At 42.6% G+C, this 18,335-nt stretch overlaps 1 protein-coding gene across 7 annotated transcripts in view; it reads left to right on the top strand.

Moving 5' to 3' along the window:
* The window catches only part of TOX2 (TOX high mobility group box family member 2), a 256,694-nt gene that overhangs the window by 30,100 nt on the left and 208,259 nt on the right, over positions 1–18,335 (top strand). For 3 of the 7 annotated variants that reach the window (XM_083746263.1, XM_083746259.1, XM_083746258.1), the window contains exon 1: positions 7,232–7,454. The exons of 1 other annotated variant lie outside the window; for it this stretch is intronic. In XM_083746263.1, the coding sequence (XP_083602389.1) occupies positions 7,353–7,454 (102 nt within the window). In that variant the 5' untranslated portion in view covers positions 7,232–7,352. Of the gene's footprint in view, positions 1–7,231; positions 7,455–8,352; positions 8,520–18,335 lie in introns of those variants that run through there. 3 more of the 7 variants (XM_083746264.1, XM_083746261.1, XM_083746260.1) reach the window with 2 other exon arrangements.

Genomic DNA, 18,335 nt, shown 5'->3' with positions numbered 1-18,335 from the left:
AATATAATCATCACCATAATTAATTAAGATAACAATATTGCAGAATGTTGCTAAATACTGATTCATCGCTAATTAACATTATATAGAAAAACAAACTTGCCTAGTGAATCAGAAAATGCATTTTGCTCAATTATTTTGAATACTCTAGCTTAGTTTTAATTACTATTTTTCCCCATAATGTATTAGCCAAGGCATTTGGATTGGCTCTATAAATAAAAATAGAAGTATTATGGCATCTCCATATAACGTCGCCCAGAAATATTGGCCAATACCATTTGGTGAATAACTTAAAAGCAGAGCAAAAATATGTATTCTGTTGTGCATTTTCCTAGAAGGATCCTAAACCTGTATGAAATACTGATAGAGAATGTCTGGCTTGTATAGAAAATGCATGTGTAGAAAGGCTGGGCTGTTTATCAGGAAATATTGGCAAGGGTCCAAAGAGCTACTTTAGGAACACTCAAGGGCCCGAGCAGTAAACCAACCACAAAAGCAGGAGTAGTGCTTCTGACTGACAGGCAAAAATAGAGGGGGTGGGGAAATATCCAGGTGCTAGAAACATGATTTGTTCCAAGCCCGACCCTTTCCCCTGGGGCATGTTTCCAGCAACAGTTCTCAGATACATGAGACACTAAGGTGACTCCATTATGCTGTCCTTTGCAATTGAGAATTGTTGCTAGAAAGGTGCCTGGCAGTGGCTCTCTGCAGCCCCAGGAAGGGACTTTTCCCTTGCCCTGCTATCTGAAGTCATTTCAGCTGTAGATGCCATGGATCAAGCCTGACATTGGGCCTTATATTCTTCATTTATTTATTCTTGTTTATACCTTCTTTTTGTAAACCACTTTGAAGGTTTGGGGTGTTTTTTTAAGCCTACAACAATCAAGTGGTATATAAATGTTATGAAATAAAAATCTATATTTAAAAATCAGCTGATAAGTGGGTTTGATTTTGCATTGGCTGCGCATGCCAGTTCCCCTACTGGGAACTGGTGTACATAGCTGGAGCAACAGGATTTAACTCCTGCTCATCAACTGATAAGCAGGGGTTAAATCCTGCTCAGTTCAGCAAGGAGCAGAACCTGCAGCCAAAGCTCACTGTCAGGTGATTGACAGGTGGTGCCACCAGTGATGTAGAGATAAAGAATCAGCTGAAGAATGCCTAGTATTCTAGCTGTTCTACAAAGGTTTGTTGACAATGGTGTCCAGTTATTGGCTTGTATGTAGATGCAATTTTTCCTAAGGTACTTGTGCTGTATCATTTCCATCCTGTACGTTGTGATGTAGAGAAGAGTTCAGCTCCCAAGGGCTGGCTTAGACTACAGAGTATTGTAGGACTTAGAATTTGTTCTGTGCTTCACAACATTCCACAGAATGTTTGTTAAGCAACACACATTATTGGCCAGACTTCGAAATGTCCTTCTTACAAGGAAGAAGCTGAAATGGAGAAAATGCTCACCACTGTTAGAGGACCAGTAGACAGAGGAGTGTCAGAGCACCTTTGAAATTCTCACAAAGAATTCTAGTACTGGAAATTGCACACTGAAAGTTTCTGTATGTTTCACCTACTTATGCCAGTTACAGATAGGTAGCCGTGTTGGTCTGCCATAGTCAAAACAAAAAAATTCCTTCCAGTAGCACCCTAAAGACCAACTAAGTTAGTTCTTGGTATGAGCTTTCGTGTGCATGCACACTTCTTCAGATGGTATCTGAATAAAGGTTTAATGAGCAGAGGTTTAAGACCCAGTGAAAGAAGATCGTTTCCCCATAAAGTTCAACTTTTTACTTCTCAAATGGACCAGAGAAGTAACATTTTGTGACTATATAGCTCAAAGATTACAATAATCACAAATAACAGCCCCTCGTGTCATAATCTGAGCCACAAGTTCCTGTATTAAGGCTCAGTAACTTCTAAATGTAAAAAAGCCAGAGTTTGGGAATGATCCAAGGAGTATTTTTTACAGAGTCATGCTATATGTGTGAAATTATTTCTAAGCAAAGGAAGTTGCTTAGAAATGAACTCTAGTGGTCATTTTATTGAACAAGGGGACAGGAAATACACTAGATTCAAATCTCAATGCAGAGGCTATAGAATATTCACCTCAGATTCACCAATTTATGACTCTCCAGCATCAGTAGGAGAGATGTCAGGGTGCAGAAAACAGAAGAACCAACATCAAGTATCTTCTACAGAGACAGATACTGTACTACAGTATTTGTAATGAAGACAGTAACTGGCTGTGAGAGGGTATGCTTGAAGTGCAATCAACCTCAACATCCTTATCTATTGAAGAAAAAGATTAACCACCCAATGAGTTGAAGACTTTATTGCTGTTGCTGTGTTTTGTTTAGGAAAGCCTGTGACCCAGTGGACTGTTGAAGGGGGCAGTAGTTTCACAGGGGAAGAGATCATCCCCACTTCAAAATGTTGAAAATCTAAAGATGTTAATGGTTCTTTCTGAGGTAAATATCTTAAGACAAAGCCAGGTGTTGGGTTCGCTTCAGGTTTGAAGTACTGCTGAGTTTGGGTGTTCTTAATAACCTTATTTTTAATAGATAAGGATGCTGAAGAACTGATTATGCTTCAACTATCCCATTTCATTGCTAAGTCTTCATTACTGTAATTATAGTCTAAATAGCATCATAGTTTCCAAAATTATGATATAAAAACTGGGCATTCAGTGGTTAAAAGCGTCAGAGCTGGAGATTCCAGGCTGACAGAAAGCTTTACCTCAGGAGAACAACAGGAGCAACATGACCTGAGGCCTAGTTTATTTGCTTGTAATGCAAGCCCTTATCATACATTATTCACATATACAATAAATATGTGAGGGGCTGGGTGGGCAGCAGGCTGTGCCCCTAACATACACACATTCATTGTATTGCCTGAAGAGGACCCCATTCATACAACTGGGAAAACAGGGTCCCCAAAAAGGCAGGGAAAAGCCCTCCACATCTACAGTTGTATGTGTGGAGTCCTTTTTTTCTTCCTTTCCTCTTTTTACAGAACAATGATCATGTGTACATTGGAGCAGAGCTGCTGCCACAGTGCCATCCCCCCTCATGCAATTAACTGTATGCATAGAATAACATATTAAAAGGGCTATTGTGTTTCAAGTATGAGGGAGATGTTTCAACCTGATTATTGAAGGAGATTCCAGTTGTAAGAAGAGACAGCAGCTGACACTAAACATCACAGGGGCAACACAATAGTGGATGGGTTAAACTAAAAAAGACCTATGATGTAAAGAATGTGTTGCACAGAGTGTGGAAAGTTCATTTTGTAAGTGAAAACAACCATTTTAAATCGGAAAATATGCCATTCTGAGCTTGCTTATTATCGTGTACAGTGGTACCTCGGGTTACAGACGCTTCAGGTTACAGACTCCGCTAACCCAGAAAAAGTATCTCAGGTTAATAACTTTGCTTCAGGAGGAGAACAGAAATCATGCTCTGGCGGCATGGCAGCAACAGGAGGCCCCATTAGCTAAAGTGGTGTTTCAGGTTAAGAACGGACCTCCAGAATGAATTAAGTACTTAACCCGAGGTACCACTGTACTACCATAGATCCAGGGAAACTACAAGTGGGATCATGCTGTCCACCCTAGACTGAATCCATTCACCTTAATTGTTGGGGAGAATCCTTTTAGAATTCTGTTTTACAAAGGTGGTTACACTGGCAATTCCTCTCACATTTTCTTTATGCAGTATAAAAACAACCAGACCAAGAAAATCAAATAATAATAATCCTAAGCATTTTTATTGTGAAAAGACTTCTAGGAGATTTACTTCAAAGCGACTTAAATTTACTTCAAATTAATATTGAGATATTAATTTAACAGTTTCAGAGAGGAACGTTACACTTTCACCTGTGAGAAATGTCTTGGAAGTTACAATAACAGTGAGAAACATACTTTCAAGTATGACAGCTTGTCCTTAACCCAGTTATGAGATAGTTCAGGCTTGAAACAAATTAGTAAATATCATGCAAGTTATTGAGATTAGTTTCCCTTCACCCTCTAACCTGGAGTGTGTTTGTGAAAGAGAGACCTAAAATTCAGCCCTTTTGGGGGGAAACAGAGCATCTCATAGAATAATAAAGGCCATTTGGACTTCCTTTAACCAATCCTATGGTTTCCTTGTGTGCATATTTTCTGTCATTGATACAGCCAGTTCCTTCTTCTACTCCTTCCCATGGTATATATTTTGGCTTCCTTTTCCTAAACAAACACCCATTTCACCCATGCCTTCCTCTGTTGCTGCCCAGTAGTATATATTTTTATTTCCTTATCTATGATTCAGGATTTATTTTCCTCTTAGTAGGCTTTCAGCTTTATTTCTTCACCATGATACTGTTACAAGTTTGGGTGCTAGAGTTTGTGGGTGCAAGGCACTCATAATTCCTGGATTTAGTAAATTTTAGGATTTAATCAATGCTTGGAGTATTAAAATGGGCTGCCAGATGCTGGATTTAGCGTACTGAAATACAGGTCAAAACAGCTTCTTGTGTCAGGTAAATCTCCCGGGGAGATGGATCATTAAAAGAGGACAAAGAGAAGATAGGGAGCCATCAAGAAAGGGATTGATAAAGCAATGACTCTCCCCCAGCCAGCAGATGGGTGAAGCCCCACCCTGAGCTCTGAGCTAATAAATCTAAAGACAATGCCAGAGTTTTCCTTAGGAGGAAGTTTTAGGATTTCAGTCAAGGGTAAAGGGGGTCATTCTGTAAAATGTTGCAAGCTGGAGTGTGCATTCAGAACACAATGTGGGCTCCCTGTATCGGAAGCTGCAGCAATGGGAGACACAGGAGTGCAATGCTTTGAACCCCTCCATTGTAGGCTCAGGATGTACATGTGTGTAAATAAACAATATATCATAAAAACACCACAGCCTCATTTCCAAAGGAAACATTAACCCTGGATAGATGCTTGGAGCCCTGGAATTTCGCATTACTTGGAGATTGGGATGGTGTTTAACAGTATTCTACACTCTTCCCACGATATCTTTGCCCATTAACTGGCCCAAAGTCCTTCAGCCATTCCCACCTCACTTTTTCATAGCTGCCTCGGAGCCAAACACTGTATATTGCCCTGTATGGACTGTATAACTAAGCACCATGATCTGGTCCTTTTGTAGCAAGGTATATAAAATACTGCCATTCATAATTAAAATGCAGGCACTAGATGATTCATGCCATAAAACCCAACCATAAATGGTTATTCATTCCGTTGCTTTTCCTCAAATGACAACCTTCTCCCAAAGTATATTTTTGTGTGAGGTGTTCCTCAAAACAAATGTTTTTGAAACACTTGGAGAGGAAGCGAAGGCCACGGCACAAACCTGAACAATGTCCCGGATGTGCCAATTGTAAAGCTGGTTATCCAACTGCAGAATGTGGCTCTTACTTCATCAATACTACCTTCTTCCTCTTTCACTTCCTGTAGAAATCCATTACTAGGTGCAGGCCACCCAGTATGACTCTGCAATTTTCTGATGAGCCTAAACTGAACAGTGAATGTTCTGAGATTCTTAATTCCACATTCTACAAGCAATTCTTCCCCCCTGTATTTTCCCTGTCTTATTTGAATTTAGTCTTTATTTGAAATCGGTTGGGAACCATTTCAGGTCCACTCCATTTTTAAACTGTTCTTTCTTTTGGTTTGGGACATTAATAGTCTACCCTGCATGCACTTTTTCTTCTGAACTTTGGTTGTCGTGTTATATTCCATTCCTAGAAACATAAGAAAATGGAAATAATGAGTGGGTTCCATACAACATCATTATTCCCCCCACCCCCATTCTGCTTCTCTGCTAGCTTTGTGTAGCTCTTCAGCTTGTACTTCAGTGCTTAACACATTGTCTGTTTTCACATGTGAAAAAACAAAGGAGTTAACCCAGCAGCATCAAGGTATCACAGAAGCCTCTCTTCACAAAGCTGTCAACTATTTATTGGTGGTTTGGAGCCTATTCCTCCAAGGCAGAACATTACCTGGAAGAAAGTTTCCTTCAAAAATTGAAATGACTTATGTGTTCTAGCCAAGAGTGCCTTCTGATAGATCTTAGAAGATTTGCTCAAGACAGTTAATTGGGACAAACACAGATTGTTTATCACTCTATGCTTCCTAGAAACCACTATTACAACATCTCTGAGAGGTAGCCATTCAGCCTCTTCATAAAAGCCTCGAACCACATTTGGGGCAGTTTGTCCCTCTGGCAGAAGAGTTTGTAGTCAGGAAGTTCCTCCTTGTGTTTAGTCTAAACTTCTTGCCATTCGAACCCATGGAAGTGCTTTTACCCTTTGTAGGCACAGAAAACAAATCCACCTCTGCGACAGCCCTTCAAATATGTGAATATGGCTATCAAATCGGCTCTTGAGCTGCCTCTTCTCTGTTTCTTTTTGGGGTGGGGGCAGGTCCCAGCCCAGTCTTTCTCAGGTAGGGCAAAGTGCTGGTTACTTTGGGAGCGGATCTCAACCCTAAGTTGAGAGTTTAGCTCAAGCCCTTCACTTGTGTGCGAGCGAAAACACGCCCAAGAGGCATACCTGGAGACTTGGGGGGGGGTGTCGGTCCGTAGGGGAGCTCTTCCAGGCGCGCCCCCCTCCTGCCGCAGGGTTTTGCGGAGAGCAAGCAGGTCCACAAAGTCTGCCCGGACGAGCCCCTCTGCTGCGACCCCCTAACATAGTTCCCCGCCTCTTCTTTCTGTGGGACCCATTCCCCCGTGGCCAAGGGTGACTATAGAGCCCCAGGCGGTACCTTCCCGCGAATTAACCTGAGGGCTGGGAAGGAGGGTGGAAGCGAGAAGAGAAGAAGAAGCCCGGAGGGGCGTCGGCGAAGAACCTGCCCCAAGCCCCTTCCGCGAGAGAGCGCGGCCAGGAAAGCGGCGGCGGCGGCGGCGGCGGCGGCTCCGCTCGCTGCTCGCTCGGCACATGCCAGGCCCTCGCCGTCCCTCGGTGGGTCGGCATTCGGGGCAGGCCCGCTCTCAGGCGCGGGGTGTGCTGGCGACACCCTCCCGCCCTGTGGCGGTCCCAGCGCCCGCCTGAGAGAGGTTGTTGTGGGAGCCCAGCCCAGGCAGGTCCCAGGCGCTCTCCCCTCCCCCCATCCTCCTCCTCCGCTCTCTCTCTCCCCCCCCCCTCGCCTCGGTGCCTGGAACAATAGAGTGCGAGTGGAGCCGGCTCTGGGCTGCGCTCCCTCCCCTTCTCCCTCTCCCCGCCTCTCCTCCCCTCCCCGCCCGCCCGCCCGCCCTGAGCCAGAGGCAGAGCAGCCGCCGCCGGAGGAGCCGGTTCCATGCCCGCTGGAGCCTCCTCTCGCCGCTGCTGCCGCCGCCGCCTCGTTCTCCCCCTCAGCGCGCAGCCCCGGCATGGACGTTAGGTTTTACCCTTCCGCCCCCACCGCCGTTGGTTCCTTGCCTGGGGCCGACCCCACTTGCTTGGGCCCCCTGGACTATTACCATTGCAACAAGGTAACAAGGGGGAGGGATGAGAGAGGGGCGGACGGCGGCGGGGGGGGGGGCGGGTGAGGCGAGGAGGGACGGGCGCAAGTGACCGGGCAAGGGTGGAGAGGATGCAAGCGACCGAGGAGGACGTGCGCTCAAGTCTCAGCCCCCTACCCCACCCCACCTCCCCTAATTCCCCACGTCGCGCCTCCTCCTCTTCTCCCCTCTGGGATGCTGCCCCCTTTGCCCCACACTAACAGCGATGGCGCGCGCACGGCGCTGCGCGGGACTTGTCAGCGCTCCCCGCACGGGGCAGCGCAAGGAGTTGATTCAATGGCACCCCTGAGCAAAGCTCTCTCTCTCTCTCTCTCTCTCTCTCTCTCTCTCTCTCTCTCTCCCCCCCCCCCCACCGCCCCACGCACTTTGGTCCAGTTGCGAAGGCTCCGCAAAAACTGGGGAGGGAAAGCTTTCTGCCTCTCTCGCAAATCGCCCCAAAGTCCCATGTCCAGATCGCCTGCTTGCTTGCTAGCAGCAAAGGGAAAAGAAGCAAGCGCTTTAAAAACCGGGACGGGGAAAAACAAACAAACGAAAGAGGCTGAAACTTCTCCTCCTCCTCCTCCTCTGGGGAGCAAGAGTGTGGAAGGTAGCAAGAGAGCGGCTGCATCCTGCAGGAGGGAATTTCAAAACTATTTGGTTTCCCAGCACCCAGGCTGCTTGCCTGAAAGCTGCGACGCAGTTCTCTTTCCCATCTTCGAAGCAAAAGCAGAGCAGGAGGGGAGGAGAGGGTTGTTTAGTGTGGATGGGGGATATGCGGGGAAGGGGGGGGGAGAGGAGTGGGAGAGAGGCAGTTGGTTATCAGTTGCGTCGTCACTTCAGACCCCGGATTAGACCTCTCAGTTTTGGTGAACATTATTATAGACGGGAAGAAAAACAAAATCTGAACGCAGAAAAGTGTGTGTGTCTGTGTTTTGTTTGGGGGTGGAGTGGAATTGTATGGGCTCAAGAGGCTGCTTGGTTGGAAATGTATTTCTTGCATGCCTGGCTTATGGTTTCTGTTGGACAATGTACAGGCTAGGGGAGAAATGCTTTAGGGTGAGTATATTATAACTCCCCCTCCAATTCTTTAATGTCTTTCTCAGAGGAATCCATATATGATATAAACTGTGCACACCTGGATTTAGCCTTATATGCAGTGGTTAGAACTTAACAGCCCTTATGTTTTTGTTTTAGCATTTCTCTAACTCAGGCTGCAGGTTCTTGTCCCTTAGTTGTCAACCGCTTCCCTCTCCTCCCCACAATACAGTTACTTCTGTTAAATGCAACTGAGAGCCATGGATTATGTATAATTCATAAGATCTACAGCACAACATGAAAATCTTTCTAACCTAGATTTGTCTATTTACTACTGCAAGAAAGTGCACTCTGTTTGTGTGTGTGTGTGTGTGTGTGTGTGTGTGTGTGTGTCTGTGTGTGTGTAAGAGAGAGATAAATTTGTATTTGTTTCATATTATCAGATGCTTGCAATTTTATAAAGTAATGGAAGTTGCAGAGCAAAAGCTACATGGTCTGTTGGTTTTGTTTTTGTGGTATATTGAGTTTTCTAATACAGATTTGTTTTAAATTCTGAAGCTTTCCCCCTCCTGCACTGATATGTGCCTTTAAACATTCACCACAGTTTCAGACTATTGCAATTGTGATATATTTGCATATGGTTTTATATAAACATTTTAAAATCTATAGTATGTCTGTCCACAGCTGTCTGGGCTGTCAAATCTAATTTGAAAATTTCTTTCAGAAATGCAAGTATTTTCCAATTCATATAATTTTATTCATGTAACAACCATAGCTTCCAAAACACAAAGTGTTGTTTATTCTTGCAGGAAGAAATTTTAAATTTTCGTTATTATCAAAGAACCAACTGCTAACATACAAGACATGTTGGATGACTTGGAATATATATCGAATACCAGTCTTTAAAGAAAAATAAATGAGTTTTGGAATTTTGTCTGGTTTTTTTTTACAAATATTGAAAAATGTCAGAAGTAAATCTATGGTGTTTTTTCTTCATCTGGAAAGCTGAAATATAAAGCATTACAACTTGTAATTAGCCATTAAAAGGGGTGAATGCAAGAGATCTGTAGCAACTTTAGAGTAAAATGGAAAGTTACAGCATGACTACTTTGCCATAAACTTTGATCATAGGTAGGCCAAGGGGAAAACACTCCTCGGAGGAATTATTGCACATGTTGGGCAGGTGTTTTTGGCTGCAGTTAGTTGACTTGCTGTTAATGCATCACTTGCTGTTAATGCATCTTTTTACAAAAGTGCTGTTTCTAACAATCCTGGGGGAAAGCAACACACAGAGAGTGACAGAGTGCTGTAATAGTTCTTCGTCAGTTTCTCTGATAAAGCAAATAACTTCAAGTTTGATTGATAAAGAGTCCAGAAGAGGTGATGAAAAGGAGCACATACAAAATACTGACCACTGCCACCAGGTGCTGCTGTTGTCACTGTTACCAGGATCTTAAAAAGAGATGGAGGAAAGAAGAGAAAATGTTAAATATGTAACTAGCAACCAATATAAATATCCCACTGCTGACAATTGCTATTTACATAATCAGAATGGGCCAAATGGACTTGTGCAGTAAATCATCTTCGTGCAAAGAAAGTAGGATTGCAGTTGCAGTATCCCAGAGGCTCATGTTCAGCCTGTTCCCTTAAAAGATGTTACCATGGGCTCTAACATGTCTCTTCCCCCAAAGTATATATACAGAACAATGTATGTGGATTTTTCTCTTACAGTGATAAACATTGTCATTTTGCTCAATGCTGTAGAGAAGGTTAACAGGTGGTTCTTTCCTCAAAGGTTGCACAATTTGAGAGCCTCAAAGAATACACATTGCAAGGGGATTGTTTGCATAGGTGGGACAATCAGGGAATTCAGCAGCTCCTCCAGGTGAATGTTATGAATGAAGCAAAAGTTTCAATGGGGTTTGAATGGGAGAAAGGGGAATAGACAAAGATGTGTTCGGGATTGCTAACTCTGCCCTTCCTTAGTTGAGGTTTTAGAATGAAGGAGGGCCAGCTTCTGCTTTCTGTAATTAAAGGAGAATGCTAGCTTGGAGGAGACTGATATTGTGAGGCCTAGTTATTGCTTCTCTTCTCTACCCCCCTTCCCCCAAAACGGGGAACTTGACAGTGTGTGGTACTGATTTTCTGAGGTTTCCTCAGGAGCTCAAACACGAAAAAGGGTGGGATTTTGTCAAACAAGCTTTCAAGCTCCATGGTTGAAATGTTTTTCCTTCCAGAGGAGTGGGTGGGCAGGGAAACTCTGCAGGAGGAAGGGTTGTGTAGTGTGTATTGGGTGTAGAAATAGAAGTGAAGGACATAGTATTTCAATAGCTCTGTGTTTTCATACCCCTGAGCCAATAGGTGCTTCTGATATGGCCCTCGAGCTTTCTGTAGAAACACTGTTTAGCTCAAAGCATCTTGAAGTACTAATGTTTTGTGCATTTATTGAACACAACATTGTCATCATGAGATTTTCTATTACATTTGTGCACTGCAGCAACAGTTTCTCTTTGCAGTCACTGAAACCCCTGTTATACACCAGCATTACCGTTTTAATAGGATAGGGATGTTTGTAGTAGGGCTTGTCGAATGTCTACATGAATACCCAGTTAAACGCCATTTGCTGTGCTCTGGGGTATCGTCCAGTTGTTTGTTTGGAATTATCTGTTGAGAGCTGGCATAGTGTGGTGGCCAATAATGTAAGCCATGGTCCAAGAAGTTTGTTTATTTATGGCATTCATAAAAAAGGCTATTGGAATGGCTTGCAAAAATCAATATTAAGTTCTTGTTCAAATGGCACCTTACCCACAAAGTCACTAGGTTGCCTTAGACAAGCAACTATTCTCTCAATCTTAGCACTCAGTATGCAATATACTGCAAACACTGCCAATAATTCTAGCCTACCTTACAGGATTCTTGTGAGGATTACTGGGCTACGTGAAGTACTTTGAACACTGAAAAGTTGACATATAAATGCTATGTTCTTGTTATTAGGTCTCTATATATTGAGGGTGACCTTGCAAATAAGCAAAAATGTGATTAGCCTGCAAAATGTCTACTAGTCCGCTTGTCCATACATTACAATAGTAGCCAAAATAAGTAAAAGAACTCACTTCTGATATAACAAAGCTTCCCCCCATATTTTTAACTGGAGGCAGTAGTAACTCACCACAGGAAACCAAGCAAGTTGCTGCTTATGGCCTGAATATTGGTTCTTACATTTGCACTCGGTGCTTCCATGTCAGCTTATCTTGTAGCAAAATAATAATAATAATAATAATAATAATAATAATAATAATAATAATAATAATAATAATAATAATTTATTTATACTCCGCCCATCTGGCTGGGTTTCCCCAGCCACTCTGGGCAGCTTCCAACTGAATATTAAAAACAGTACAGCATCAGACATTAAAAACTTCCCCAAAATAGTAGGCCTGACAATATTTCACCATTGCTTAAAGATTTGTGTTGGCTTCCAGCTGATTTCTGAGCCAATTGAAAGCGCTGGTTCTGATCCATAAAGCTGTAATGGTCTGGGACCAGAGTATCTGCAGGACCACCTGTTTCCATATGAACCTGCCAATTTATTAAGATCTGCTGCTTTCCCCCATTTAGAAGTGAAGTTAGAGGCTTCTGGGGACGCAGCCATCTCTGTGGTAGCACCTTGACTGTGGAGTTCCAACTCCAATATAATTCCGTCTATAAGACGCCCTCATGTATAAGACATCCCTTATTTTTGGGGACTCAGATTTAAGAAAATGGCCTCAGCACTATCCATGTGTAAGAAGCCCCCTAATTTTTGACATAATTTATTAAGGAAGAAAACCTAGTCTTATAAATGGAAAAATACAGCTATGTGCCAACACTTTGGGCATTTAGATGTTGGAGTTAAAACTTTGCTTTACCCCCAGGCATTTGAGTTATTAACTTTTTGTGTATATGTTAAGGCTGACTCTTTTTTATTATCACAATTTAATTGGAGATCATTATCTTTCGACTTTGTTGTTAGATAATAACACACATACAAGTTTTTTTCCATTTAAAACAAATAGATACTCTTGCTACTTATAATTTGCATGTTTTGTTTCCTCTGCGCAGATGATCTCAGTGTATTAACAATATCATCTGTAAAGCAGCCTTTATTCTTCCCAGGATGATCTGCTGTTTTATGAAAACTTTTAAGTTCCCTAAAGCCAAAACTGCTGCTTTTGTGTGAAAGCTTAGGACTATAACTGGGACTCTTTTTAGATTCTCTAACTCTTAATTGTGCATATTCCATATTGAAAGAAGCCCGCCTCCCAATATGTCAGATAAAAATTACGATATATATGAATTTACTTTAAATTTCTATCCCCTGTCAAGAAAAGAAAAGATTCTCAAATGAATATGTTCAGAAAGTTAAAAGAAAAACAGCTTCAAAAAGCCTTTTTCAAAACAACCCCACAAATCTTATGACTGTGGCAAGCAAATTCTGCATCAGATACTTATGGTGAGTTTGAATGTTTATACAACAGAAAGGCCCAGTTCTAAATTCCTTACTCGGCCAAAGGTGCCATTGAAGAAAAGCAATATAGAAGGATTCCTGTGTGATTGAGGAATGCAGGGTCAGGGAATGGTGATAAATGTATTATTGCTTGTGCTCTGTTTTTTTTCTCTACAGAAAACTTGTAAAAGTAGACGTAAAGTCTCTGGTTTTTCAACTGTGTAGATGTAAACAGAGACTTTTTGTTCTTCATTACAGTTGTAGAAGTAAGTAGCTTTAATTACATTTTCAAAGTCCCTGATAAATACGCCGAGCTAAAATTCGCCTGAAAATAACGTTCTGAGAAGTTTCTCTTTTCTGGTTCCCTTCCGCAACTATTGGAGAATTCTAGCCCACACTCCCCAAATATTAGATTCAATGGGCCTGGCAGTATGGTGGGGAATTCTGAGCACAACTGTGGATCCAACCTAAAAATATATTTAAGGAAGCAATGGGCTTGGCCCCTACTCCTTTCCATTCTTCTCTCTTAGTCCATTGCTTCCTGCCATCCACCTATATAGCTCAGTGGGTACAGCATGAGGATCATGGGTTTGAGCCTGATGTTGGACAAAAAGATTCCTTCATTGCAGGGGATTCGACTAGATGACTCTTGTTGTCCCTTCCAACTCTGTGATTCTGTGGTTCTATTATATGCACTAATAGTGTTTAATCCAACTGCGACCCCCCCCATTTTCTTGGGGAGAATTTTATTGTTTGACCCCAACAAAATTGTTGGAGGGATTACACCTCCCCTTGCTCTAAGAATATTCAGTCAGACACGATGGAGAATCTGGGGAAGGCGTTTTTGTTCAGTCCTGCTGATTATGTGAAGAATCTGCCCACATTGAGTTATATGTAGCATGTGAAGCTTTCTCTGCAGGTATGTTGCACTGCTGTCTAAACAGGAATGAACTGTATCATAGGGCTTGCTTTGAAAATGAGTATGGCTAGAATAAATCCAACCTCTCTCTGTTACTTTTGTTTCATTGCATCATCAGCTTGGTGGACATGGTGCATGGGCAACACTTAGGTATGTTGAGGTCACAAGGTGGGGTGGGGGCACTGGCAGTGTGCTCCTGTGTGATTAAAAACTATCCATTTATTGTAAGAAATATTTTTTTCTTATGTTGAAAATTAAACATGACTATGGTGGCTACTGGGACGCAGGTGGCGCTGTGGGTTAAACCACAGAACCTAGGACTTACCGATCAGATGGTCGGTGGTTTGAATCCCCACGACGGGGTGAGCTCCCGTTGCTCGGTCCCTGCTCCTGCCAACCTAGCAGTTCGAAAGCACATCAATGTGCAAGTAGATAAATAGGTACCGCTCTAGCGGGAAGGTAAACGGTGTTTCTGTGTGCTGCTCTGGTTCGCCAGAAGCGGCTTAGTCATGCTGGCCACATGACCCAGAAGCTGTACACCAGCTCCCTTGGCCAATAAAGCGAGATGAGTGCCACAACCCCAGAGTTGTGGGTCCCTTTACCTTTACTTTATGGTGGCTACTGTCTCTACAGCAGGGGTCAGCAAGGGTTGCCTTGCCTGGGCCGGTTCACTCCACCGGAGATCCCTCTGTGGGCCAGATTGTGCGGGTACCCACAATTTCTGGCATCTGCGCAAGTGCAATTTCTGGCATCTGCGTAGACGTGATTTCCAGCACCACGGAAGCGAATCCCTACGCCTCACTGCGCTGGTTTAGCGCAGCACACAGGGACTTGCTAAGCGGGCGGCTCAGTTGGGAGTGGCTCGTGGGCCAGTTAAACGACCCCCATGGGCTGTTTGTGGCCCACGGGCCTTAGGATCAGAGGCAACTCCTTCGGAGCAGCAACAAAAGAGGCCTATTGCCTTCATGTCCTGCTTTTGAGCTTCCCTTAGACATTTGCTTGGTTGCTGTGGGAAACAAGACGCTGGGCCAGGCAGTTCTCCTTTGTTCTGATCCAACAGAGTTCATCTTACGTTTCTGTACTCTTCAAAGAATTCTAATGGTTTGGTACAAATTGTGGAGATTTAATTCATTCAGTATGTAGTATTTGACTTCCAGTTAGGGGTGGATGGATTTTCCCTGCTCTGACTTGCAAGTTTGCTGCGGGTTAGCTGTGCCCAGAGTTTCACTCTTGCCTGTCTTCCAGTTGTTGAAAGAGATTTTCTCTAATTAACTATGCACGGAATTGGCACGTGCATACTTCGTACTTGCTGCTGCTTTCTATTTCTCCTAGTCATTGTTTTATGTCCCTTCAGCAAAATCATGTGCTTGAGTGACAGGGTGAATTAAAACTCTTTCTTTCTTTCTTTCTTTCTTTCTTTCTTTCTTTCTTTCTTTCTTTCTTTCTTTCTTTGATTTTGTGCACGATCACGTTAGCTTTCCTCAGCAGCTTCTATTTGGTCCAGTCTTTTAGTTGTTCAACTTGCTGATTTACTTCAGTTCTCTGGGTGAAAGAAAAACTTAATGGGATTGTATGTATAACTGCATGATATTTTAATGCACATGAGTGATTGTGCGTGTGGCTTAGGGTAAAGGGAAAATCTGCAATAAATGGAAGAAATAGAAAAGTATGGTGGGAGCAAATTGTGCATTCCCGATGACTTTTACAAATTCAAGAAAACTAAGCTAAAAATAATGTTGGAAAACAAATGCATTGCTGTTCTTCCACAACCAGCACAAGGTAAACGGAACTGATAAATCTAGAGGTAAATTCAGAAGGAGGAAATTTTGGCACCACCCATATATGACAATATATCCATATCCTAAAGGAAGAATCCCAGGAAGTCTTTAGAGCGTATGGTCTTAATCAGATTAAGTTGCTGATACATTTGTATGTACACAAGCAAAGGGCATATGATATACCAAACCAATCTTTTAAACAGCTGTTACTTTAAAACTAATAATAATTTATAACCCTGTTTTTTCTATTCTCTGTTTTTAAAAAATTGTACATTTTTTCCATAGGCATAAAGGATTTAGGCTGCAATCTTATACACACTTACCTGGGAGTAAATCCCATTGAATTTGCTGGTAGTTATTTATCAGTAGACATGAATAGGATAGATTGTGCTGCAAGTGACTAGAGTTCAGAGAGATGCTAAATCTTAGCAATATTTGTTGTTGTGTGTTTGTTTTTTAAAACAGAACTCATCAGAAATTGGTTTTGACCTATCGGTATAAGGGAGGGTCAATGTAATGAATAAATTTTTATGGAACATTCTGTTTTCTTTTGACTTTTACGTGCACAGTAAATTGCAGCAGTAAACACTTGCCTTTCCCCCTACTCTTCTTTTACAGCTTTGGCATGCTGGGAGATAAAATATTTCCTTTTTCACTCTCCTGAGCCAACTCGGTTTTGAAGAAATGTAATTCTATTCTTCTGCTAATTTTGGTTTGAAAAGGGAATACAATTCCCTATATTTATTTATTTATTTATTTATTTATTTTATTTTGGGGGCCGCTCATTTGGTTTCTGATTTAGAATATTGCTAAATAGGGTAAAAACTTACCATTAAAAATATTTACATTCTGGAATTGTGTGAGTCACTTGATGCACCATCTCTGTTTCCTGCGGCATAAGCTTTGATGCTGTGCGCATTCCATCTGCATAATGGGAAGTGTTTGAAGCTCTCTTTTGCCGAAGGCTTTATTAAATCAGGGATTCAGAACTAAATAATGAATACCCATTCATTCATAGAAAATGTTGTTCTAGCTCCATGCGCAGAGAGATGGGTTCTTCAGCGTAGTTACTTTTGGAATAATAGAGGTATTTTGAACACTGCTAGACAATATGGCTTCCATGGCCATTTCTAATTAATTCCCTTAAATGCACTAAAGTTGCTTGGACGTTTGATGAATAAGAAAAGAAGATTGTAGAAGAACAGATGGTAAATTTAAAAAGTTGCCGGTTGATTTTTATATGATATTTAAAACCAAGTACGATGCAGGTGGCGCTGTGGGTTAAACCACAGAGCCTAGGACTTGCTGATCAGAAGGTCGGCAGTTTGAATCCCCACGATGGGGTGAGCTCCCGTTGCTCGGTCCCTGCTTCTGCCAACCTAGCAGTTTGAAAGCACGTCAAAGTGCAAGTAGATAAATAGGTACCGCTCCGGCGGGAAGGTAAACGTTGTTTCTGTGTGCAGCTCTGGTTCTCCAGAAGCGGCTTAGTCATGCTGGCCACATGACCCGGAAGCTGTACGCCGGCTCCCTCGGCCAATATAGCGAGATGAGCGCTGCAACCCCAGAGTCGGTCACGACTGGACCTAATGGTCAGGGGTCCCTTTACCTTTTAAAACCAAGTACGCATATATCTCTAGAATGTGTTCTGTGGCTCATAGTGCAGAGAAGAGTAACTTGTTTAGCTTTGTGTGCTACATGGAAAAAATGAAACGAATCAGACGACCAAGGCTAATCTGGGTATTTTAGATGCATGGGAGCAACATAACTTGCATATCATTCTCCTGATCTTGGTGGATGATGAAATTAGTGGGCATGTTCTACTTATGTTCTACAGAAGTTTTGATATGATTTTGCTACTCATTTGAACAGTCTGAATTGACCTCTATAGAACCTTGAAATGTGGTCTTAAAAATGCAAAATCAATTAAATCAGCCTAGATCTTGCCACTTCCATATTAGTTTTTGCCCTTGTAGCATTTCTGCAGCCATGAGGCCTTGAAACATACTTAAACATAACAACTAAACCTCAGACCCCAGGATTCTCTGAAGCACGTTTAGGCTGCATATTTCCACTTCAGAAGCCACATGTATGTTTCACTCTGGCACCTTGCCAAGGTGTTGGCGATGTTGTCCTGCACCTGGTAAAAGGTAAAGGGACCCCTGACCATTAGGTTCAGTCACTGACGACTTTGGGGTTGCGGTACTCATCTCGCTTTAATGGCCAAGGGAGCTGGCGTTTGTCAGCTTCTGCAGACAGTTTTTCCGGGTCATGTGCCAGCATGACTAAGCTGCTTCTGGCAAAGCAGAGCAGCACATGGAAATGCCATTTACCTTCCCGCCAGAGCGGTACCTATTTATCTACTTGCACTTTGATGTGCTTTCAAACTGCTAGGTTGGCAGGGGCCTGCACCTGGTACCTACCTCCATATGTGGTGGGAATGTGCAAAAATCCAGGCTTTCAGTACTCCCGGAAGTTAACAAAATAGGAGGGCAACAACTAGAAGTCAAACTAGAACTAGCTTTTAAAATATATTTCAGGATAACAACTTACGATTTACATAATAACTAATTGATAAGCCATCTTTTACAGGCAGCCAGATGTAACATAATCAGACACTGGAAGGCTCTCTCTAGTGTAACCGTAGACGATTGGTA

The sequence above is a fragment of the Podarcis gaigeae genome (assembly GCF_964106915.1).
Source record: "Podarcis gaigeae genome assembly, chromosome: 6".
Classification (NCBI taxonomy): domain Eukaryota; kingdom Metazoa; phylum Chordata; class Lepidosauria; order Squamata; family Lacertidae; genus Podarcis; species Podarcis gaigeae.
Note: the sequence above shows the minus strand (reverse complement) of the source record. Positions and strands in the feature narration are given on the sequence as shown.